This window comes from Chiloscyllium plagiosum, unplaced genomic scaffold (genome assembly GCF_037043375.1).
Source record: "Chiloscyllium plagiosum isolate Xiang-an unplaced genomic scaffold, Cpla_swu_hap1 HiC_scaffold_37, whole genome shotgun sequence".
Taxonomy (NCBI): Eukaryota; Metazoa; Chordata; class Chondrichthyes; order Orectolobiformes; family Hemiscylliidae; genus Chiloscyllium; species Chiloscyllium plagiosum.
In genome coordinates this window covers 9,613,792-9,639,047 of record NW_028270175.1, presented here as the reverse complement: position 1 = coordinate 9,639,047, position 25,256 = coordinate 9,613,792, and the positions used below count along the sequence as shown (strand labels likewise).

Below are 25,256 nucleotides of genomic sequence, written 5' to 3'. Positions count from 1 at the left end.
GCAAACCCGATCCACTGTGATCTCCCACGGCAAACCCGATCCACTGTGATCTCCCGCAGCAAACACGATCCACTGTGATCTACTGCAGCAAACCCGATCCACTGTGATCTCCCACGGCAAACCCGATCCACTATGATCTCCTGCAGCAAACCCAATCCACTGTGATCTACTGCAGCAAACCTGATCCACTGTGATCTCCCACGGCAAACCTGATCCACTGTGATCTACTGCAGCAAACCCGATCCACTGTGATCTACTGCAGCAAACCTGATCCACTGTGATCTCCCACGGCAAACCTGATCCACTGTGATCTACTGCAGCAAACCCGATCCACTGTGATCTCCCACGGCAAACCCGATCCACTATGATCTCCTGCAGCAAACCCAATCCACTGTGATCTACTGCAGCAAACCTGATCCACTGTGATCTCCCACGGCAAACCTGATCCACTGTGATCTCCCACAGCAAACCCGATCCACTGTGATTTCCCACGGCAAACCCGATCCACTGTGATCTACTGCAGCAAACCCGATCCACTGTGATTTCCCACGGCAAACCCGATCCACTGTGATCTACTGCAGCAAACCCGATCCACTGTGATCTACTGCAGCAAACCCGATCCACTGTGACCTCCCACGGCAAACCTGATCCACTGTGGCCAACCACAGCAAAATGAGTCAACTTCCATTTGCACTCCAGGTGTGATCTACTCTAGTAAACCCAATCCACTCCCATTAACACTCCGGGTGGATCTACCCTAGTAAACCCAATCCACTCCCATTAACACTCCGGGTGGATCTACCCTAGTAAACCCAATCCACTCCCATTAACACTCCGGGTGGATCTACCCTAGTAAACCCAATCCACTCCCATTAACATTCCGGGTGGGATTTTACAATCACTCATTTTTTGGTGATTCTTTGCCGTCAATTAATTGCTTGAGGAGGATGTATGAAGCCATTAATCCAGGCCCAGTCTCCCAGTGCGGTGCTGAAGACAGCCTGATAGCCCAGCTGCCTATACCAGAGGCTCAGGGGGACTATACCCTTCACTGTTTGAGGCAGAGTAAAGGACTCTCCTAACATTTCCCCTTTTAACAAGCACCAGCAGAAACTGCCTGACTGGTGTGAGGACCGTCCCCTATGCAAACTGCTCACTGGGTTTGCTGGATTCCAGTCATTAATAATTCATATCAGGTATACAAAACACGTTTGTAGGAGTTACTGGCAAATACGCTTTATACATTCTATACTGCCGCATCTCATTAAAGTTGCCCAATTAGGTTCTGGTAGATGTGGAGATTGCTAGAACAGTGGAATTCTCACACGTATCATGAAATTTTACATTCCCTCTCCCTCACCCAGATTGTTTCCTGGCTAAGACTTCCCACAATCAGTCCATGCACCGGCCTGGAATGTGAGGGCTTATTCAATAGACCATTCACCACTGAAGCCTGGGCCTCCTGACTTAGTGGGGGACAATAGCACAGTGATAACATCACTAAATTAATTAATCCAGAGTCCAGCTCTGGGGAGACATGAGTTCACATCCTGCCACAACTGTTGATGGAATTTGAACTCGATTAGCAATTCTGGAATAAATCTGAGTTGCCGTGACCATGACAATCATCATCGGGTCTGGTTCACTGATGTTCTGTCAGGAATGTAGTCTGCTGTCCTTCATCTAGTCTGGTCTATATGTGACTCCAGACCCACGGCAACAGGGTTGACTCTCAACTGCCCGCCGGAATGGCGCAGCAAACCACTCAGTTCAAGGGCAATTAGGGACGGGCAAAAGCATTGGCCTTGCTATAGCAACCACTTTGGAATCCCACGAAACAGAAAAAATTATAAAATGTCCCAACCACAGTCCTGTATCAGAGAGATATCTAAAATATTATACTGTGTGAACTTAACTACTATTGACAGCACTGGAGGCAGATTTCCATGTTTTGGCACTTACCTGGGGTTTGGCACAGGGTCGAATGAACTCCTAGGAATGGAGGCCTAAGATGAGGCCCTAAAGCGATGTGAGGTGCATTCTGAGGTGAAAGCAAAGGGTTTGTGTGCGACATTTCCCTGCAAAGCAGTAAACAAAGAGAAAAAATTAATTTTTACGCAACACTCCAGTCACTTCTGTGGCCATTTGCACTGGTGACTGCCCCCTTCTAGCTTTTCACCTTCAAATCCCTGCTCCAAATCTTCCTCCTTGCTAAGTGCCGATAAGCTACAAACCTGCCCTGATTTCTGCCACATTTTCCCCTGGTACTGCTACACCCTATGTGGATTTGTCAACAATGGTGGCTTTGTCTTGCTGCAATGGTGTCGGAGTTTGGTTAGACCACACCTGGAATACTGTGCAGAGTTTCGGTCTCCTTATTGAAGAAATATATTATTGATTGTAGTAAAGATAGACAAGCAGTAGGCTGAAAGAATACAGCAAACTAGGCAGCATCAGGAGGTGGAGAATTCAGTGTTTCAGGTGCAACCCTTCTTTAGGACTGGAGGGTCAAACAATACAATTGATACAACAGAGTAGCACAGTGGCTCAGTGGTTAGCACAGCTGCCTCACAGCGCCAGGGACCCAGGTTCGATTCTAGCCTCGGGTGACTGTGTGTGGAGTTTACACATTCTCCCCGTGTCTGGGCGGGTCCCCTCTGGATGCTCCAGTTTCCTCCCACAATCCAAAGATGTGCAGGTTTGGGTGAATTGGCCATGCTAAATTGCCCCATAGTGTCTAGGGATGTGCAGGCTAGGTGGATTAGCCATGGGAAATGCAGGGTTACAGGGATGGGATGGTTGAGTTGGGTCTAGGTGGGATGCTTTTTGGAGGGTTGGTGTGAACTCAATGGGTCGAATAGCCTGGGCCCACACTGTATGGACTCTATCATGAATGCACTATAATTCAAAGTGACACAGGACCAGGCCCATCAACCCTTATTTAGACCCACTCCTTATTGCCCATGCGCAGTTGCTATCTCTCTGTTCGCGTCCTGTTCACGTGTCTATCAAGACATGCCTTAAACATTGCTAACGCGCCTGCTTCCACCCCCAGGTTTAACACACTTATTCCGGAATAGTGGGACTGCCCTATGAAAGAGACTGGGCAAACCTTATTCTCTACAGTTTCAAAGAATTATGAGGTGATCTCATTAAAACTTCCAAAAATCTGAAAGCCATAAACAGAGTAGATGTTCCTCCTGGTTGGAGAATCCAAATCCTGGGGAGACTGTTTAGAAATAAGATGGATACCACTTTGATCAGGGATGCAAAGAAATGATTCTAGTCAGAGTCATACAGCATGGAAAACAGATCCCCTCGGTACAACCAACCTGTGTCATAGAGTCATAGAGATGTATAGCATGGAAACAGACCCTTCGGTCCAACCCGTCCATGCCATCTAGATATCCCAACCCAATCTAGTCCCACCTGCCAGCACCCGACCCATATCCCTCCAAGCCCTTCCTATTCATATACCCATCCAAATATCTTTTAAATGTTGCAATTGTACCAGCCTCCACCACTTCCTCTGGTAGCTCAGTGCATACACATACTACCCTCTGCTTGAAAAGGTTGCCCCTTAGGTCTATTTTATATCTTTCCCTTCTCACCCTAAACCTATGCCCTCTAATTCTGGACTCCCCCAAGCCAGGGAAAAGATTTTGTCTATTTATCCTATCCATGCCCCTCATAATTTTGTAAACCTCTATAAGGTCACCCCTCAGACTCCAAAGCTCCAGAGAAAACAGCCCCAACCTGTTCAGTCTCTCCCTATAGCTCAAATCCTCCAACCCTGGCAACATCCTTGCAAATCAGTATAATCCCGAACTTAACTGCCTTTGCTTGGCCCATATCCCTGCAAACATTTCTTATTCATGTGCTTATTCTGGAAGTTCATTCCACACACGAACCACTCTGTTTAAAAAACAAATTGCCCTCCATGTCTTTTTAAAATCTTTCTCCTTTCACCTTAAAGGAATCTTTGGCATTCTCTACTAGAGAGGGCAGAGAAGACTCAGCCTTTGTGCATGTTTAACAGAGAGATTGAGAGATCTTGTTTTACCAGTGGAGTTATGGGGATATGGTGAATAAAAGGCATTAAAGTGTTTGATCAGCCTATTGAATGGTGGGGAAAGCTCGATTGCCTCCTCCTGTTCCGATATTAACTTGCACGTTTTAATGCAATGTACATGGATAATTCAGCAAGCAGACAAGTAGACAGCCACTGGGGTTAATCCTCCCGATCTGAACGGATGTCAGCTAGGAAAGCAGCAGGACATGAAGATTAGAGAGTGAGGAAAATCAAGCAGAGTCCTGGAGATCACCCACTGACCAGGACTTTAAGCAGCACCAGACTATCCACCATCAAATACCCTCATCAACATTGACTGGAAGGATTTGTTTGGGGTAATTTACTATTTGGGTAGGCCACCAGCACACGTGGAAAATCCTAATTCCACTCCCCCACCTTGGAAAAAAATGTCAAAACCTTAAATAAAATGGGAAAGGAGAACAGTTACATGATGGTTAATTAACTACAGCACCCAAGTAATTGAAAGATTTGTGCCCATTACAGCCAGCAAACTCTTGGTTGTAATTTATAATTCAACATAAACACTTCAATCCTGAAACACACCGATATTTTGGAGGTTCTATGTAGAGTGTTTAATTATTAACAAATTCAGTCTCAGCAGCAGGTGTGTGCGAGACAGTTTTCGAGCTTGGCCTCCACAGGGAGAAGCCTCCTGTGTTATCAATATTTAAAATAGCCTGCAACCTTCTTCTAACCAAAAACCTTAACAACTGTTAGCTCGGCAACAACATGCATCGAAGAGCAGGGCAATACAGTCGTTATTTAATGAAAGATTCTATGCAAACAATTGCACTTTTTATTTTGCTGGTCCTGGTGAAGGAGAGAAATACAAATCAAGGTGTAAAATAATTACATTCAACAGCTTTAACATCAAAGGTAAATGACTAAGATTTGAGCCACTGCTCCTGGGCTGGACAGTGGTAAATAGAGGATGGCTGTATCAGAAGAGAAGGTGGTCTGAGCTGCTATTTGCACAGGGCTGCCCTATATATGGGCGGCACGGTGGCACAGTGGTTAGCACTGTTGCCTCGCAGCGCCAGAGACCCGGGTTCAATTCCCGCCTCAGGCGACTGACTGTGTGGAGTTTGCACGTTCTCCCCGTGTCTGCGTGGGTTTCCTCCGGGTGCTCCGGTTTCCTCCCACAGTCACAAAGATGTGCAGGGTCAGCTAAATTGGCCATACTAAATTGCCCATAGTGTTAGGTAAGGGGTAAATGTAGGGGTATGGGTGGGTTCGCTTCGGCGGGTCGGTGTGGACTTGTTGGGCCGAAGGGCCTGTTTTCACACTGCAATGTAATCTAATCTAATCTAGTAATCTAATCTAATATATCAAAAAGAATGCCCGACACCTGAACATTTGCCTTAGAAACCTTCGCACCATTTGTCAGAAGATAATGTTTCACTGTCCCTCTGCTATTCAGGCTGTTTATACCACCATCTTCCGATTCTGTGTGTCTTATTTGCACTCGCTTTTTCGCCTTGCTGCAATCATCCCCTTTGTCCGTCACTCTTGCCCTCCCCCTGTACAGATCTTCTCCTTTGTTAGTTCCATCATCACACCACTGCAGGGCCCTGTCTGCCATACTTGTTTTTCCAAAGTTCCAAAAGAATGCAACAGCTTATAAAACAATAATTACTGCTCCAAGAATTCGAGGAAATCAACTCCAACACCAAAAAGATCTCAAAACTAAAAAGGAGGAGCTCTTAACAGCCACAATTGTCTCCTGTCCTCCATCTTGGATTACACAGAATCCATTTTTCTTTTAAAAAAAAAGAGGTTAATCCCCACTAATTCTCAACTCTCGCAAAAGCTCATCGACCTGGAATGTCACCCCAGATTTTCTCTCTCCCCAGATACCCTCCAAGCTCCTGACTGGTTTCCAGCAGTGTCAGTTTTTATTTCAGATTGCTCTTGTGTGTAGTACTCTGCTGTTCATAAATGGAGTTCAGTGAGCCACGTGGCTCCCTTGTGCTCCTGTCTGCTTTGCCAGAGCCACCCAGAATTTCAGGGACCAGTCCTGTCCTAGTCCTCAGTGCAGCTACTAAAGATTAATGCAATAATCAGCAACTTCCAAATCCAGAGGGACTTGGAGAAATTGTTATGATCATGAGGTAGTGTGCCATAAAACAAGCCACACTGTTCATGGGATCAAACTAAATATCAAAAGCTTTTTTTTAAAATCTATACCATAACTTACCTGACTTTTAGACCAAGCACAGCTTTGGTTTGCACTGCTGCCTCACAGCACCAGGGACCTGCGTTCAATTCCAGCCTCGGGAAACTGTGTGGAATTTGCACATCTGCGTGGATCCCCTCTGGGTGCTCCGGTTTCCTCCCACAGTCCAAACATGTGCAGGTCAGGTGAATTGGTCATGTGAACTTGCCCATAGATTTCAGGGATGTGTAGCTTAGGTGCGTTAGTCAGGAGTAAATGTAGGAAAATGGGTCTGGGTGGGTTACTCTTCGGAGGGTTGGTGTGGACTTGTTGGGCCAAAGGACCTGTTTCCACACTGTAGGGATTCTATGATTCTAAATAGAATTATTTTTATTACAAATAATAAGACTGTCGCTACAGCTATACAGATATAAACCAATGACATATAACACTAACTAACTAATACTCTAATCCCTTTATAAACTCCCCCCTTAGAACAGACACACACACACAGAAAATATATTGCTTGAGAAACTCAGCAGGTCTGGCAGTAACTGTGGGGTAATAAAAAGAGTTTACGTTGAGTCCATGGATTCTTCAACATAACTGTTTGATATTCTGATGATCAAAACAACTGCTCCAGTAAGAGTCATTGAACTTGCAAGATTAAATCTGTTGTTCCCCTCACAGATGCTGCCAGACCTGCTGGGTTTCTCCAGCAATTTCTGGTTTTGCTTCAGATCTCCAGCATCCACAGTTTTTTGTCTTACTTTCAGGGAAACTAGATTATTGGTTGAGGTAGAGGAAACAGCAAAGTCCGTTCAGTGGTTTTTGCTTCCTGATTCCAATGTTGAAATGATCCATCTTTAAATGGTCAGACCCCTGGTGTTCAATGGTCTTTCTCTAGTGGCTTCCACTGGTTTGTAAGAGGTACAGAGTGACTCATTCTCTTTGAAAATATCTCTTGATGTAACATTTCAAATTCACAGCTCACAGAAACATCTGCAGGAAGACCTTTGCAGCTTCCAATGCCGTGCCTAAAATGCAGTACTGAACCTGATGTCTTCCTTCACCTGTTTTATATACCAACCACACCCAAATCTTAGTTGACTGTTTCCAATCCAAATCGATCTAATCTAATCAGATTCAAATCCTGGATGAGCCCCCAAACTTTGTCACAAATTTGAAATCCACTGTTTTTAAACTCACAAAAAATAAAAAGACAAATTCCTTGCAATATATGGTTGCTTCTTCACTGTCACTGGGTAGAAATCCTATAAAAGTCCTTTCTAACAGCACGATGGGTTTACCTACACTATACATATAGCGGTTCTCATCTTCTGGACTAATAAATGCTGGCCTGGCTGGCATCGCACCTATCATGCAAAAACTATTTTATTAATGCCCCTCTCAGAAAGAACTGCTTTGTGGTGTGATCAGAGATATCACAGAATTATGATGTTGCAGAAGGAGGTCCACTGTGTCTACACTGGCTCTTTGAATGTGACTTAGTTCCCTTCTCCTGCCTTTTCCTCATAACACTGCATATTATTTCTATTCAAACAGGCATCATTGAACCCGCTTCCAACATATTTCCAGGCAGCGCATTCCAGAACACAACTACTCGCTCTGAGAGAAAAAACATTTTCCCCCTCCTTGTTTGTTTTTGTTGCAAATTACATTGAGAACGAGAGGTCACAGATACAATCATTTTTATGATTGGGATACGAGATGGCACATAAACATAACAGTCTTATACAAATTTTAGGCTCGTATACCTGCCAAAAGGAAAGGGCAGCCAATAGTTAAGTTATTGCGCTCCATGGTCTTGCTGTTTAGATTAGAATAGATTCCCTACAGTGTGGAAACAAGCCCTTCGGCCCAACCAGTCCACACTGACCCTCCAAACTGCAACCCACACAGACCCGTTTCACTCTGACTAATGCACCTAACACTATGGGCAATTTAGCATGGCCAACTCACTTAACCTGCACAATTGATGAGGGCAAAGTGGTAGATGTGATCTATATGGACTTCAGTAAGGCATTCGACAATGTTCCCCATGGGAGACTGGTTGGCAATGTTAGATCTCACAGAATACAGGGAGAACTAGCCATTTGGATACAGAACTGCCTCAAAGGTAGAAGACAGAGGGTGGTGGTGGAGGGTTGTTTTTCAGGCTGGAGGCCTGTGACCAGTGGAGTGTCACAAGAATCAGTGATGGTTCCTCTACTTTTTGTCATTTACATAAATGATTTGGATGCAACCATAAGAGGTACAGTTAGTAAGTTTGCAGATGACACCAAAATTGGAGGTGTAGTGGACAGCGAAGAGGGTTACCTCAGATTACAACAGGATCTTGTCCAGATGGGCCAATGCGCTGAGAAGTGACAGATGGAGTTTAATTCAGTTAAATTCGAGGTGCTACATTTTGGGAAAGCAAATCTTAGCAGGGGTTGTACACTTACTGGTAAGGTCCTAGGGAGTGTTGCTAAACAAACAGAGCTTGGATTGCAGGTTCATAGCTCCTTGAAAGTGGAGTCGCAGGTAGATAGGATAGTGAAGAAGGCATTTGGTATACTTTCCTTTATTGGTCAGAGTATTAAGTACAGGAGTTGGGAGGTCATGTTGTGGCCGTACAGGACATTGGTTAGGCCACTGTTGGAATATTGCATGCAATTCTGGTCTCCTTCCTATCGGAAAGATGTTGTGAAACTTGAAAGGGTTCAGAAAAGATTTACAAGGATTTTGCCAGGTTTGGAGGATTTGAGCTATAGGGAGAGGCTGAACAGGCTGGGGCTGTTTTCCTTGGAGCGTCAGAGGCTGAGGGGTGACCTTATAGAGGTTCATAAAATCATGAAGGGCATGGATAGGATAAATAGACAAAGTCTTTTCCCTGGGGTAGGTGAGTCCAGAACTAGAGGACATAGGTTTAGGGTGAGAGGGGAAAGATATAAAAGAGACCTACAGGGCAACTTTTTCACGCAGAGGGTGGTACGTGTATGAAATTAGCTGCCAGAGGAAATGTTGGAGGGTGGTACAATTGCAACATTTAAGAGGCATTTGGATGGGTATATGAATAGGAAGGGTTTTGAGGGATATGGGCCAGATGCTGGCAGGTGGGGCCAGATTGGGTTGGGATATCTGGTCGGCATGGACGGGTTGGACCGAAGGGTCTGTTTCCATGCTGTACATCTCTATGACTCTATCTTTGGACTGTGGGAGGAAACATGGGGAGAATTATGCAAACTCCACACAGACAATTACCCAAGGCTGGAATCGAACCTGGGACCCTGGCGCTAAGACGCAGCAGTGCTAACCACTGAACCAAGTGTTGCTGTTGTAAGAGAGTGTGAAACAACAACATTGATCATTCCCCATTGCTACGTCATCACATCTTACAGAGGAACAGCTGGGAGCAGGGTTGGAATTACCTGGGATATCACCCACAAACAGTTTATTTACATCAACAATGACATTTGGTAAAAATGTCACAATGGAACCAGGCCATGCAAATTGTGTGGTTTCTCAAAAGAACGGGACAGAGACAAGAAAACTGATTTCACCTTAATTGCAAAGAGGTTGAAATAGGAAAAGTGCAAAACAGGCATCCCACCAAAGAGGGAGACTTTGTGTCCAAAAGTTTATGGTTAAAGTTATTTGCCTTTGTCGTGGACAGTCATGCCTATTAGATTAGATTAGATTACTTACAGTTTGGAAACAGGCCCTTTGGCCCAACAAGTCCACACCGACCCGCCGAAGCACAACCCACCCAGACCCATTCCCCTACATTTACCCCTTCACCTAACACTATGGGCAACTTAGCTTCACAAGGACTTCATGTCAAAGTAACATTCAAGAAAATTCAAAATGTAGTATAAAATAAATGCAAATGATTGGAAAAATCAAAAGCAATTTTTTTCTTAAGTTCACTAACAGGATGTGGGCTTTGCTGGCTGGCCAGCATTTATTGCCTGTCTCTAGCTCTCCTTGAGAAGGTAATGGGGAGTTGACGTATATAATCCCTACAGTGCAGAGGACGTTTGGCCCATCAAGTCTGTATCGACCCTCTGAAAAGCATCCCACCCAGACCTACCTCACACTCCTCCAAATCCTAGCCCTGTAACCTAGCCAGCAAATTCCTGGACACGATGGGCAATTTAGCAAGGCTAATCCATTTAATCTGCACATCTTTGGGCTGTAGGAGGAAGCCAGAGCACCTGGAGGAAACTTACGCAGACATGGTGAGAACATGCAAACTCCACACAGACAGCCACCCGAGGCAGGAATCGAACCCAGGTCCTGGTGCTGTAAGGCAGTGGTGCTAACCACTGCAGACCATGCGTTGTGGGTCGACCTAGCACCCTGTTAGGGAGGGGATTCCAGAGCAAATGGAAAAGTAAAGGATGCGGCAGCACTGAAGGGTTGCTATTGGAATAATAGTAACCAAACTGTGAGACAGCAGTGTACCAACTTAGAAAAGCAACAGTAAACAGGGTCAAAAGGAAGAAAACAAATGATAAGGCTGCAAAATCAATGGCTCTTTATCTAAATGCTTGTAATATTCAGAATAAAAAGATGATTTAGTGGCACAAATAGAGATTAATGGGTGTGATCTTATATCCATTACGGAGAGGTGATTACAAGGAGATCAAAGTTAGGAATTAAATGTTCAGGGTACTTTTTGAAAGGCCTGGCAGGAAGGAAAGGGTGATAGTCTGTGATGGAATAAGTACAATAGCAACAAATAACCTTGGTCCTGAAGATGTAGAGTCCATACGGTTAAAGGTAAGAAAGGGGAAAACAGTACTGGTGAGGGTAACCTGCAGGGCATCTAACTATAGCTCTGCTGGAGGACAGAGAGTAAATCAGGAGAGAATAAGGACAAATAAAAATCGTTTCAGTGACTCTAACATAGTAAAAATTAGCTAGGCAAAAGTGAGGACTGCAGATGCTGGAAACCAGAGTTTAGATCAGAGTGATGCTGGAAAAGCACAGCAGGTCAGGAGAGCATCTGAGGAGCAGGAGAGTCGATGTTTCGGGCAAAAGCCCTTCATCAGGAATTGATCTAAACAATAGTAAAAATTAGCATTCAGTTTGGGAGTAGGAAAGTGGAGTGCCAAGTTAAGTAAGGGAGATTGCAAATGAACGAGGGCAGAGGTGGCTGGAGTAGACTGTGAAGAGGTTCAGCAAAGAAGACCATTGAAGATCACAGGCAGATATGTAGGAAAATAGTTCTTGGCTCACAATAATGATGCATTGCAGAGAAGTAGAAATCTAGAAAAGGAACAATAAACTGACCATGGTTAACAAGGAAGTTAAGGATGGTACCAAATTGAAAAGAAGGAACACACACACAATGTGACAAAGATTAGCGGTAAGCCAGAGGTTTGAGAAAGTTTTAAAATACAACAGAAGATTACCAAAAATATAAAAAAACAGGAAGAAAATAAAAAGTTTGTTGATAAACTAGCAAGTAATATGAAAATAGACAGCAAGAGTTTCTTTAAATATATAAAAGGGAAGAGAGAAGCCAAAGCTAACATCAGCCTTTAGAGAATGAGGCTATGGAAATAATCATTCGGAGCCAGGAAGTAGCAGAGGAGATGAATAAATACTTTGCACCAGTCTTCACACTAGAAGACACTATTTTCGGAATGCTATTAATCAAGGGAAAAATGGAAAGAGGGAATAAAAGGAAGCTAATGGGGCTAAAGGCTGATCAGTCCCTTGGACTGGAGAGGTTGCATTCTGGTATATTAAATGAATTAGCTATGGGAGATAGTGGATGCACTGGTTGTAATCATACGAGAATGCTGCGACTCTAGAAAAATCCCAGAGGATTTGAAAACTGCCAATGCAACACCCTGTTCAAAAAGGAAAAGAGACAAAATGTCCCTATACAGCAGTTACTTTAACATTTGTCATTAGAATTATGTTAGGAATATGTCACTAAAGGATGTAATTGTCGAGCATTTAGAAATATGTATCCTAAATCAAGCATGATGGGGAAATCATGCATGACAGATTTATGAGAATTCTTTGAGGTGGTAAAGAGTGAGACTGATAAATGGGAACCAGATATAATACATCTGGATTTCCAAAAAGATGTTTGATAAGGTATCACAGGTTTGGGCTATTTTAAAGGTAAGAACCCATAGTGTAAGGGCTGGTATATTAGCATGCATAGAAGATTGGTTAATTAATAGAAGACAGAGTTGAGGTAATGGGACATTTTCCAGGATGGAAACCTGTAGCTGGGCTACTATTATTCATAATGTATATTAATGACTTGGTCAAGTTTGTGGATAATAAAAATAGGTGGGCAGGCAAAAATAGGTGAGGACAACACAAAAGGGGCGACAGGAAGATTAAGTGAGTTGGAAAAATCTTGGTAGATGCAAGATATTGTGGGAGAATGTGAGGTTATGCACTTTGATAAGAATAGGAGAGCTGAACAGTATTTAAATGGCGAACAACTGCAGAAAACTTCAAAACAGTGATTTAGATATCTTCATGGATGAATGATAAAAAGCTAGCATACAAGTCCAGCATATATAGAGGAACCTTGGTTATCTGAAGGCCTGGGGCAGAGAGTATTTCGGTCGGCTAATTGAATACCAGAAGACATAGTTAGCTAAGCATCGGGACCTTAAGATCTTGTTCAGTTAATCTGAAATTCTGATAATTGAATGTTGGATAATCGAGGTTCCTCTGTAATAGGTAAGACAAATGGAATGTTGGCATTTATTTCAAAGGGAATGGACTATAAACATAGGGCGATCTTGCTAAAACTGTACAAGGTACTGGTCAGACCACAGCTGGAGTACAGTGGGATGTTTTGTGTACTTTTGTGTAGAGAACTATGCTGATCCTGGGTATGGAGTTACAAAGTTAAAAATCACACAACACCAGGTTATAGTCCAACAGGTTTGTTAATTGTCTTATGAAGAGATGTAGTGCAGGTTAAGTCTGTACTTATTGGCATTTAGAACAATGAGAAGTGACGTTATTGCAATATAGTTAAAAATCACACAACATCAGGTTATAGTCCAACAGGTTTATTTCGAAGTACTAGCTTTCAGAGCACTCAGGTGATGAAGGAGCAGCGATCTGAAAGCTAGTGCTTCCGAATAAACCTGTTGAACTATAACCTGGTGTTGTGTGATTTTTAACTTTGTACACCCCAGTCCAACACCGACATCTCCAAATTATTATTGAAACATAAGACTGTTAGGCGATTTGGAAGGATACATACTGAAAGGTTGTTTCTCCTGGTGGAAGAGTCCATGACTAGACAGCATAATCTCAGAGTTAAGGGGTCATCCATTTAAGATAGGGATGAGGAGGAATTTCTTCTCTCAGACAGTAATGAATCTGTGGAATTCTTTACTACAGATGTGTGTTGTTAAGTCTCTGAGATAGTCAGGTTTTTAAAATCAGTAGCGTTATGAGTTTAAGGCACGAAATTGGAGTTTAGGATTATCAGATCAGTAAGGATCTTATTGAATGGCAGAGCAGACTTTATGGACCAATGAACCCATTTCTGCATCTTATGGTGGGTTTTACGATTACGTCTAAAGAGGAAGGGAAGCAATTTATCACGTTACAGCGACCATTTGAAGTGTGGTTCTTAGAGGCTACACTTGTTATGGTAAGGGAGTGGAGTCCATCAGGGGATTAGGTAAAAACAATGACTGCAGATGCTGGAAACCAGATTCTGGATTAGTGGTGCTGGAAGAGCACAGCAGTTCAGGCAGCATCCGAGGAGCAGCAAAATCGACGTTTCGGGCAAAAGTCCTTCATCTTTATTCCTGATGAAGGGCTTTTGCCCGAAACGTCGATTTTGCTGCTCCTCGGATGCTGCCTGAACTGCTGTGCTCTTCCAGCACCACTGATCCAGAATCCATCGGGGATTGATGCATCAATCTAGAAAATGGACACTACAATCGACAGCCAAAGACAAGGAAACAGAATAAAAAGATGAAGATATTTCTTAAAAAAAGGGAATTTAAAGATTATTGGCACAAGGCATGAGCTCAATAATGTGCTGTGTTCGAGCGTGCGGGATACAAGGGTTATAAAAGGGCAACCTCTTGGCAGTGAAATCCTGATCAGAGTCATGGTGGGGTGACAATGCAGACAGTACAACAGCCAGAGAAAGCCATCACCCCCTTCAGCACAGACCACTGTTGAGAGAAAAGGACCCAAGCAGTGAGAATTGATCGGAATCAGGTTGTGCTGCATTCTCTGGAGGTTAGAATCCTGTACATTCACACATTTATCAGGGATGACGCACCAGATATTAACTGAAAACTGCTCCCCAGTATTGGACTGTGACTTCCACAGCAGAGAGAGAAAGAGAGAAATCTTTAAACACCAAATGCATAAACCACAGGTGGCCAGATCTCAACTCCAATTATCTATTCGTCAAACAAAAAGGTGTTACTTTGGGCCCCATTAATAAACTTTGAGCTGTATGGCTTTTAAAAATAGCTGGCAATGTGTTTTCCTTTTGTCCCCCAGCTTTTGTCCTTGAAAGACAGAGGAAAATCCATAAGGTAAGTATTGTAACTCATTACAAATAACCCAGACATGGTCGAGAAAGGAGAATGATCAATTTGACCACTTTGCAATGCTTTCACAGTTTCTCTTAAACTGCATTGTATACCACTTCCAATGACATGAGCTATTAGCCTTCAGATCAGACAATAATATCTGTATCATTGTATCATCAATGGTCAATTGATGAATACACTTACCAGTATGCCCATATTCTCGATTTCAAGCCTATCTCTTGCCCCCTTGTTGTTGCGACTATATCTCCTCACTCGGAGTTAAATCTCAAACCAGAGACTTGGCACCATAGATTTTGGCTGACATTGCAGAGTGCCCTGACAGATTGCCGCACTGGTAGACAGGTCACCTTTCAGAATTAGCGTTAAGCTTAGGTTCCACCTCCCAGTTCCGCTGGCTGCAAAAAGGTCCTGTGATATTCTATTTCTAAAGGCAAAGCATTTCTGCAGTGTGTTTCAGAAAATTCCCAAAGCATTTCACAGCTAATGAATTATTGTATTGTAGGCAATCCCAGCAGCCAAACTGCACATAACTCCCACAAACAGCAATCAATTATTCTGTTTCAGCAGTATACTATGAGAGATGGATCTGGGCAGGACGTGAGAACACTCCTGTGTTTCCATGTAAGAAGAGTAAATGGTATGTCCTAACCCTATCACAGCTGAGTGGGTCTAGGAGTCTTTGGTCTTAGAGACAAGAGTGATTCCAGTCAAACAAAGCTGTTATCCTTTACACCAAGCTGTCAAATGACATTAAACATCCCAATCATTTCACAGGTTCGGGAAATACCAATGGCAGTGGCCTCAGAAAAAAGTCATCTCCCATCTCATCAGGAGTCCATGTCTTTGACAAACCTGAAAAGAAAGTTTAAATGGCTGAGAGAGACACAGGTTTACTTGTAAGAATCAGACTGCCTGACAGGAGCCGAGTTTGGGGTGGAGGAGTTAGAGAGCGAGAGAGCGCGAGAGAATGAGTGCAAGGGTCTGTGCAAGAGAGCACAAGCAAGGGCATGAGTGAGTGAAACAGTGAAGAGTGAGCGTGAGAGAGGCACACAAAAACACAGAGAGAGAGAGTCAATGAGTGAGAGTGAGACAGAGGAAGAGCATGAGAAAGCAGCAGACTGGGACTGGGTCCAACTGGGTACAATTGTATAGAAATGTGCCCTTAGCTTACGCTGCATTGGGTGAATCGCTGAGTCAGGCCTGGCCTCAATGAAAATGTCTCTCATGGTTTGCAGCTGAAAATGTGTTGCTGGAAAAGCGCAGCAGGTCAGGCAGCATCCAAGGAGCAAGACAATCGACGTTTCGGGCATGAGCCCTTCTTCAGGAACCGAAACGTCGATTCTCTTGCGCCTTGGATGCTGCCTGACCTGCTGCGCTTTTTCAGCAACACATTTTCAGCTCTGATCTCCAGCATCTGCAGTCCTCACTTTCTCATGGTTTGCAACCTGGTATCTGTCATGAAGATAGATGTGCAGCTGGTCACAGAAACACAAAGATCCCAGAAAACATCACTATTGGTTTGGAAAGATGGAATAAAATGCTGTTTGGGGACGGGGCAGTGGGTGAAGGGTGGGAATATTAAGAAGTTCCTTAAGGCTCTAAAGGAATGAGGAAGAACCACTGACCAAGGGGGTCAGTGACACTCTAGTGTGCCTGTGGATATTCATCCTGAATAAAACATGCAGCCTTCCTGACACACAGACTTAGGGAGAGCTAATGAGGGAAAATATGTCAACCAAAAATATTCAGCACTTAAAAATGTGAGATCAAATGAACTGCAAGCCAATCTCAATAACTGTCATTAGCAAGGACCTTTCAACAGGCGCAATGGGTTAGCTGAGACGCCAACTAACTAAGGCAATATTCTCACCATGCACAGCTGCTGCCTCCTCATCACATTCATAGCTCACAATATGTCACGACTGGAGAGAGACAGTTATTCTATGTGGTTAGTTAGCTAGCAAGTGGAAAATGTGCTTGCCTGTGTCAACCCGACACCCAGCAAGGATCATCAGTCAATGTGCAAAGAGACCACCTTTGTAGCAAAGATTGGCAGCCGACAATGTGCTGCGGAATTAAGAGGCCCCGCTACATCAGGCGCTTGCAGCACTCATTGCTGTTCAGAATAAAATCCTGATTCCCGTTTCTGCAAAAGGAGATGGGGAAATGGTAGGGATTTGTAAAGGAGCAAATTCCACAATTTAAACAGCCAGCAAGATAGAGAGCTAGCCGTTAGTACAGTGATTGTAATGCTTAATTGCAGCTATTAGTCCTCAGTAAAGAAAGTGAGACTTACGTTCATATAGCACCTTTTGCAACCTCAGCACTTTACAGCCAATGAATTAATTCCGAGTTGCAGTCACCATTGTAATGTGGGAAATGCAGCAGATAATCTGTGCACAGCAAGATCCCACTAAATGGCAATTCCAGATTTCTATTACACTTGTCAAGTGAGGAATAAACACTGACTAGGACGCCAGGGATAACTCCCCAGCTCTTCTTCACAATAGTGCTGTGGGATCTTGTTCATCCTGCCCATGAGGCTGATGGGGCATTGATTTAACATCTCCTCCATAGCATGGCAGCGCTGACAGTGCAGCACTCCTCAGGATGGCACTGGAGGGTCAGCCTGGATTTTGGTGTTTGGGTCCTGGTAGAATAAAGACTAGAAATCAATGCACTCCGGACTCAGCTATTTAGACTCAGAGTGAAGCAGGCAATTCAACCCATCGAGTAGGTGCTAGTTCCTTGAAAGAACTATTCAATGAATCCCAATTCCCCACTCTTTCTCGCAGCCTGATAAGACTCCACAGTTAAACAGCTTGTCTGCTGATAGGAAGTAGGAACCAGTTCCACAGTCACACGGTGTACAGTTCAGAATACCTCAGAAACAAAGCAGTATTTGAGTGCTTCAATCCAATGTACAGCCAGGAAAATCTTCACTCCTCAACAGAAATATCAGCTTAATATCATTCTAAGGAAGGGAAAGGGGATTTCATGATGGGATTGATCAAAATAAATTATTTCCTCTTGTGCAAGAGCTCAGCACAAGAGTGTACAACCTCCAACTGACAGCAAAGCAGTTACAGGGGCGATACAGGAGGGCATGCTCACTGATAAAGTGTAATAGAAATCTGGAATTTTCTCTGTCCCCACCAATAATTAAAAAGCTTTAGTGACTGGACAGGAGGTTGGTGAGAGTCTGCTGGAGATGTCAAAATTGAAATCGATTGGCTTCGTCAGACAGTGGCAGTAAAGTTTACTGAACCAAACAGGGTAGCTGGAGTTGAGATACAAAAATCGGTCATGATCTGACTTGAATGGTGGAACAGAACTGAGAGGCTGAGTGATGGCCCCCTGTTCCTGTGGCCCTTCATACGCTCCCATTTCAAAAGGTGACCGTTGGAGTGATAACAGATCGAGACTGACAGCCGTTACAATTCCAAAGTTTGGGGAATACAGAACACGGGCCATGTCACCTTCCAGCACGTTGTGCCACTGGGTAAATGACAACTGAAGATTGTTAAGCACCAGAAACAGTGGACCTGATGGAAATTTTAGTGACTCTCAGCCTTAGAAGCAACTCGACGCAAAATGAATTTGTGAGGAACAAAACAGTAAAGGGCCATTTTGATAAAAAGGACAATTGGGAATATTTCAACATGTCAGTGGATTGAGGGGTAAGAGATTTGTGAACGGTATTTTTACGGACTTAAGAATTATTACTCCACAGAAACGCAGTTTTGACCAGAGTTAGAGCAATTTCCATTTTAGTAATTTGAGGTATGTGGGTAATGCTGGCATTTATCGCCATCTCTAGTTACCCAGAAGCAGTTAAGAGTCATTGCTGTCAGGCTGGAGTCACATGGAGGCTAGACTAGGTAAGGATGGGCAGATTTGAGGCAACTAGAAAATGGTGGTATTTGTGCTGCTTGGGGAAGGGGGGTTTTGGACGATACGTAACGAGAGTGTCCAGTGAGATAAAAAGGGCTGGCAAAGGGATTGATGACCGTAAGCCAGGGGACCAAACAAGAAAGATTCTTCGGCATAAAAACCAACATTTTCCCAGCTACATCAGTCCTGAAGGTGGTCACTGGACCTGAAACATTAACTCTGATTTCTCTCCACAGATGCTGTAAAAACTGCTGAGCTTTTCCAGCAAATTCTGTTCTTGTTTCTGATTTCCAGCATCTGCAGTCCTTTCAGGTTTTAAAAAAAAGTGTAGCCATGTGGGTGATGATGGGGACAACGTCCAGATGGAAATGGGTTGGCTGCGCTGAACACAACCCATTACTGGACAGGACCTGGGCTTGTGGGGTAGGTGATCAGGAGTGGTCATGTTCTAACATTGTTACACTCAATATCAAAGACTATAAGAAGGTGCCTCAGCAGAAGAGGAGACGCTATTCTTCCACCTTGTGTTGAGCCTCAGTGGCGCACTGCAGCTGACCCAAGGTAAAACGTTAGCTAGGGAGCACGGTGGTGTGTTAGGTAACAGGCAACTGGAAGCATGGGGTCATTTTTACAGATTGAACATAGATGTTCCACAAAGCACATCTGTTTCAGCTCTCCAATTCATTTCAATCACCAGTTGTTTTATTTTAAGAATGGCAAATTTCCTTTCCTAAAGGACATTATTGAACCAGATGTTTATTTTTTTTTTAAAATGACAATCGAAGGCTGTTATTATTAGGGCTAGCTTTGTATTCCATATTATCAAATGAATACAAATTTCACCACCAGCCATGATGCAACTCGAACGCATCCCCCTGTAGCGTTAGCCAAGTGTTCTGCATTATTAGCCCAGTGATACTACCACTGCCCTTTACAGAAGGAGGTCTGATTTTAAAAATAAAGGTGCAGTTTGATCCATTGCTGACCCATTGACAGACCTGGTAGCAAAAATTATACTGCTTAATCATTGACTGTTTCCTCTGCATTGTTTTAAAGCCAGAGCATGGAAAGATATTCAAAAAAATTTGGCCAAACCTCATTAGCTGCCTGTTGTTCATTAATTTACATTTAAATGTTATTTATCCTCGTGGCTTGGTTTCGCTTAATGAGGCAATTATTGCAGGAAGCATGAATTATAAACAGTGCACCTCTGAAGCAAAAATAACTGTCTTTCATTCACCGCTTTCCACATTTCATTAAATCAGGAGAATATGCTGCTAAATGACCCCATTTAAAGTGCAGGGGGTGGTGCTAATGGGTCTCATAGTGAAAAGGTGCACAAAGTACATGTGCAACTTTACCTGATGTATTCTGCAATGCAACTTGCCCTTTAGTTATGTTGAGATGCCAAAGAAGCTGGGATTATCCTTAGAGCAGAGAGAGTTAAGTAGAGATTCAAATATAGGTGAAGAAAATCACAAGGGGTTTCATCAAGATAAACTGTTGCTACTGCCAGCCGGAAGTCAGTTAGCTCTATTGGCTGAATGGCTGATTTGTGATGCACAGTTCAATTCCTGCATTGGCTGGGGTTACCACAAAAGTGCTGCCTTCTTAACATCAACCTCTGCCTTAGCTGTGGTGACCATCAGGTTAAATCATCATTTGTCATCTCCCTCACACGAGAGAGCAGGCTTTAGTCCTCTGGGGCACTGGCAACTTTACCTGTCCCCCTGATGTCAGGAGGATTGGCAACCACAGACCTTACAGATCTCAAGTCATTCCCAAGAGCTCATCAGAGTAAAGAACTTTTGTTTTCTAAAACAAAAAGTGAGTTGTGATGATCAGGAATGCTATGCCAGCTAGGTACACGGAGGAAGATTCATTAGTAACTGATAAAAAGTTGGGATGGTGTAGTAGCAGGTTGGAGGAACTGAATGACCTCTTGACTCTGTTCTCAGTTTTCATGCAGTGTGTAGTTAAGCTCTGGAATGCATTGTCTGACTGTGGGGTGGAGGCAGGTCCTGTCACTACTTTCAAAGGGAATTGGAAAATTATCTACAAAGAAGAGAAAACCAGGGCTAAGGAGAAGGTGCAGAGGAGTAGGACTTGCTGAATAGTTCCTGTGGACAGACATGAGGAACTGATTAGCTGTCTTCTGCATTGTGACCAATCCCATGTTGCCAAAACACTGGTCACAAGTTGCTCAAGTTGTATCTGAACTTGGGAAAATACATGGGAACTTCACTCACCACTGCCCTCAGAAACTCTTCTGAGAATTAAGAACTCCCTCCCTGGACAGGCAAAACCAAAGTGCAAAGCAACTAATATCATGAACACAGATTAATGACGTGAGGTGTCCTAAGCCCTTTTCCTGCAAACTGGCAAAATCAGTTGTTCAACACTTTGACATAAATTCATAGAGTCATAGAGATGTACAGCACGGATACAGACCCTTCAGTCCAACCCGTCCATGCTGACCAGATATCCCAACACAATCTAGTCCCACCTGCCAGCACCTGGCCCATATCCCTCCAAACCCTTCCTATTCATATACCCATCCTAATGCCTCTTAAAATGTTGTAATTGTACCAGCCTCCACCACATCCTCTGGCAGCTCATTCCATACACACACCACCCTGAGTGAAAATGTTGCCCCTTAGGTCTCTTTTGTATCTTTCCCCTTTCACCCTAAACCTTTGTTCTCTAGTTCTGGACTCCCCCATCCCAGCGAAAAGACTTTGTCTATTTATCCTATCTATGCCCCTCATAATTTTATAAACCTCTGGAAGGTCACCACTGAGCCTCAAGACGCTCCAGGGAAAATAGCTCTAGCCTGTTCAACCTCTCCCTGTAGCTCAAATCCTCCAACCCTGGCAAAATCCTTGTAAATCTTTTCTGAACCCTTTCAAGTTTCACAACATCTTTCCAAAGGAAGGAGACCAGAATTGCATGCAATATTTCAAAAGTGGCCTGACCAATGTCCTGTACAGCCGCAACATGACCTCCCAACTCCCATACTCAATACTCTGACCAATAAAGGAAAGCATACCAAACGCCTTCTTCGCTATCCTATCTACCTGTGACTTCACTTTCAAGGAGCTATGAACCTGCACTCCAAGGTCCCTTTGTTCAGCAACACTCCCTAGGACCTTACCATTAAGTGTATAAGTCCTGCTAAGATTTGCTTTCCCAAAATACAGCACCTCGCATTTATCTGAATTAAACTCCATCTGCCACTTCTCAGCCCATTGGCCCATCTGATCAAGATCCCGATGTAATCAGAGGTAAGCTGCTTTGCTGTCCACTACACCTGCAATTTTGGTGTCATCTGCAAACTTACTAACTATACCTCTTATGCTCGCATCCAAATCATTTATGTAAATGACAAAAAGTAGAGGAACCACTGATTTTTGTGGCACTCCACTGGTCACAGGCCTCCAGTCTGAAAAATAATCCTCCACCACCACCCTTTGTACCTTTGAGCCAGTTCTGTATCCAAATGGCTCGTTCTCCCTGTATTCCGTGAGATCTAACCTTGCTAATCAGTCTCCCATGGGGAACCTTGTTGAATGCCTTACTGGAGTCCATAGAGATCACATCTACTGCTCTGACCTCATCAATCCTCTTTGTTACTTCTTCAAAAAACTCAATCAAGTTTGTGAGACATGGTATCCCACGCACAAAGCCATGTTGCCTATCCCTAATCAGTCCCTGCCTTTCCAAATACATGTACATCCTGTACCTCAGGATTCCCTCCAACAACATGCCCACCACTGACGTCAGGCTCACTGGTCTATAGTTCCCTGGCTTGTCCTTACCACCTTTCTTAAATAGTGGCACCACGTTAGCCAATCTCCAGTCTTCCAGCACCTCACCTGTGACTATCGATGAATACACTAGCTTGTCCCAACAGATAGGAGCTGGAGGCCATTTGGCCCCTAAGACTGTTCACTATCCCATTAGATCACATCTGAGCTACACCTTAACTCCATCATACCATCAGTGGCCACGGAAGTGAACCAGGTATTTTCACGAGACCACTATACAGTCAAGATATTCAACAATCCACAAATTACTCAGTTCTTGAGAAAATGTGTTATGGAAAAATAGAGTGGTGTGCAGATTTCAACTTTTCCAGAAAGCATTACAATCCCGTGCACCTTTGTTGTTGGTTTTGCAGCTACATTAGTGAATCTGTTGTGCTTGTATCTTTGCTCACATCATGGTAGCTCAGTGGTTGGCACTGCTGCCTCATAGCCCCAGCAACCTGGGTTTGATTCCAGCTGTGGGTGTGACGTTTGCACATTCTCCCCACATCTGCATGGGTCTCGTCAGGTGCTCTGGTTTCCTTCCACAATCCAGAGATGTGCAGGTTAGGTGGATGGGCCATGGTATGTTGCGGGGGTGGGGTGGGTCTGGGTGGGATGTTCTTCGGAGGCTTGGTGCAGACTCAGTGGGTTGAAAGAATCCCTACAGTGCAGGTAGAGACAGAGATTGCTCGTTTACACTTGCGAGAAGTGACAGATATTCACAGACAGGAACCCATTCCTTGTAAACTAAAGGAACATGTGCAGTGCTTGCAACTTTCTTGAATTTGACCGGAAGCTTCTCCAAGGCAACACCTCAGCTGACCAAATCATTTTGTCAACCAATTAGAACCCTTCTCTCCTGTCATAAAAGTTGGTGTCATTATCTGAAGATTGGTGTTCCCGTGTTGGTCCTAATGAGTGCGAGACAAAAGGCTTTGAGAACACACATCTCTCGAGCAAAATCCAAGGGAGTGCAATGCTTAAATCAAAATTTTGCAGCACCAGGCATTTCCTAAGCTGGGCCATCTATCTGTCCCTAAAAATCTGTTTTGATTTGAGGCGTTTGATTGTCAGTTGTTAATATTGAGGGTGTTAAAATCTGACAAGATGAAAATGATGGCACTGTAATAAAGATGCTCCCATTGCAGCTCTAAACTAATTGTGCGGCACGGACTGTCTGAGAGAAGCTACTAATCGATTTGGTGCTACTGAATGTTAATGCTAATCACATAAGTGCTCTGCGAGTACCTTGCACTTGCTGGCAGCTGAGATTAATCTCAGGTAGCGCAGCTTGTGACCTTAGCCTCTGAGCTGGGGGCAGCAGCCGAGCATTGCTTATGTAATTACACTTTGAACTGTGTAATCACCCGCCCTAATCTCGGAGGGCTCACAATTAGCCAAGCCCCCGGCAGGCCGCAGGACCTGAGCAATTGCCGCCTACCCATCGCTTCTATCTTCCTGGACAGCCGGCAGATGAATAACACTCAATTAAACCCGCATGGTAATGGCGAGGAGGCGGCGTACATGTGATTGTAATTAGCTGTAATCACAGGGAACAGTTCCACCAGACAAGCTGTCAGCTTTTGCTGCCTGTAACCCTCTCCCCACCCCCTTGCCGGTCACCTTCCAATATGGTCGCCCCACTTTCCCAGAAGTCTTGCCAAAATGCCCCAAGGGATGTTCACATTTGGAACAAAGGTCACTGAATCAGCTGACTTCAAGGTTAAATAAGGGTCAAACTGCTGATTGAGATTCCACCTTTTTGTACCCTCTTCTCTCTCTAACACCCTATTCTCCTATTCAGGCTCTCACATCCTGACAGTCAAATGCGAGAACCCAATGCTCATTCTGAATGATGCTTGTGTTTTGTCTTGACTGCTTTATTTAACAGACCATTTGAAACATTGATTACTCTCCAAGTGAGGTCTGTCTGATACATACTTCGGCATTTTAGTGTTCACAGATGCAAATCTTTGGTCCCAAATTCTTGCTTTGAAATATGATTCTGTAACTTCACTGCATGACCTTTTCTCAAAGGTGACAGATTAAAACTGCTGAGTTGCTTGTACCAGCTAAAGGCTGGGGACAGGAAGGGAGGGTTTGGGTGGCCGGGAGGGTGGGTGCTGGATTCATTTGAAACTAGACACAGAGGCTGGTTAAGGAAAAGTTACACAATATCTGAATCCTTTTGGCATCAAGTGGTAATTCTTAATATGTTAACCATCAGAGTCCAGATTTTGATGAGGATTATTTCAGATATTCAGCTGGTGACTGGGACACTGTGAAAGGTTATCATAAACACACATGAAGGCTCCTGATTTTTTACAGGACCATTAATAGAGTCATATAGCACGGAAACAGACCCTTCGATTCAACTCATCCATGCTGACCAGAAATCTAAAATTAATCTAGTCCCATTTTCCAGCATTTGGCCCATATCTCTCTAAACCCTTCCTATTCATACACCCATCCAGATGTTTTATAAATCCAGATGCCTTGTAATTGTACCAGCTTCCACACTTCCTCTAGTAACTCATTCCATACATGCACCGCCCTCTGTGTGAAAATGTTGCCCTTGAGGTTCCTTTTTAAATCTTTCCCCTCTCACCTTAAACCTATGCCCTCTAGTTTTGGACTCCCCTACCCTGGGGAAAAAGACCTTGGCTATTCACCCTATTCCTGCCCTTCATGATTTTATAAACTTTATAAGGTCACCCCTCAGCCTC

At 43.9% G+C, this 25,256-nt stretch overlaps 1 protein-coding gene across 8 annotated transcripts in view; it reads right to left on the bottom strand.

Annotated features, from left to right (window-relative positions):
- Window positions 1–25,256, bottom strand: part of samd11 (sterile alpha motif domain containing 11) — a 321,465-nt gene that overhangs the window by 37,998 nt on the left and 258,211 nt on the right. For all 8 annotated transcript variants that reach the window (XM_043676145.2, XM_043676142.2, XM_043676144.2 and 5 more), the window contains one exon: window positions 1,963–2,078. In XM_043676145.2, the coding sequence (XP_043532080.1) occupies window positions 1,963–2,078 (116 nt within the window). The remainder of the gene's footprint in view (window positions 1–1,962; window positions 2,079–25,256) is intronic.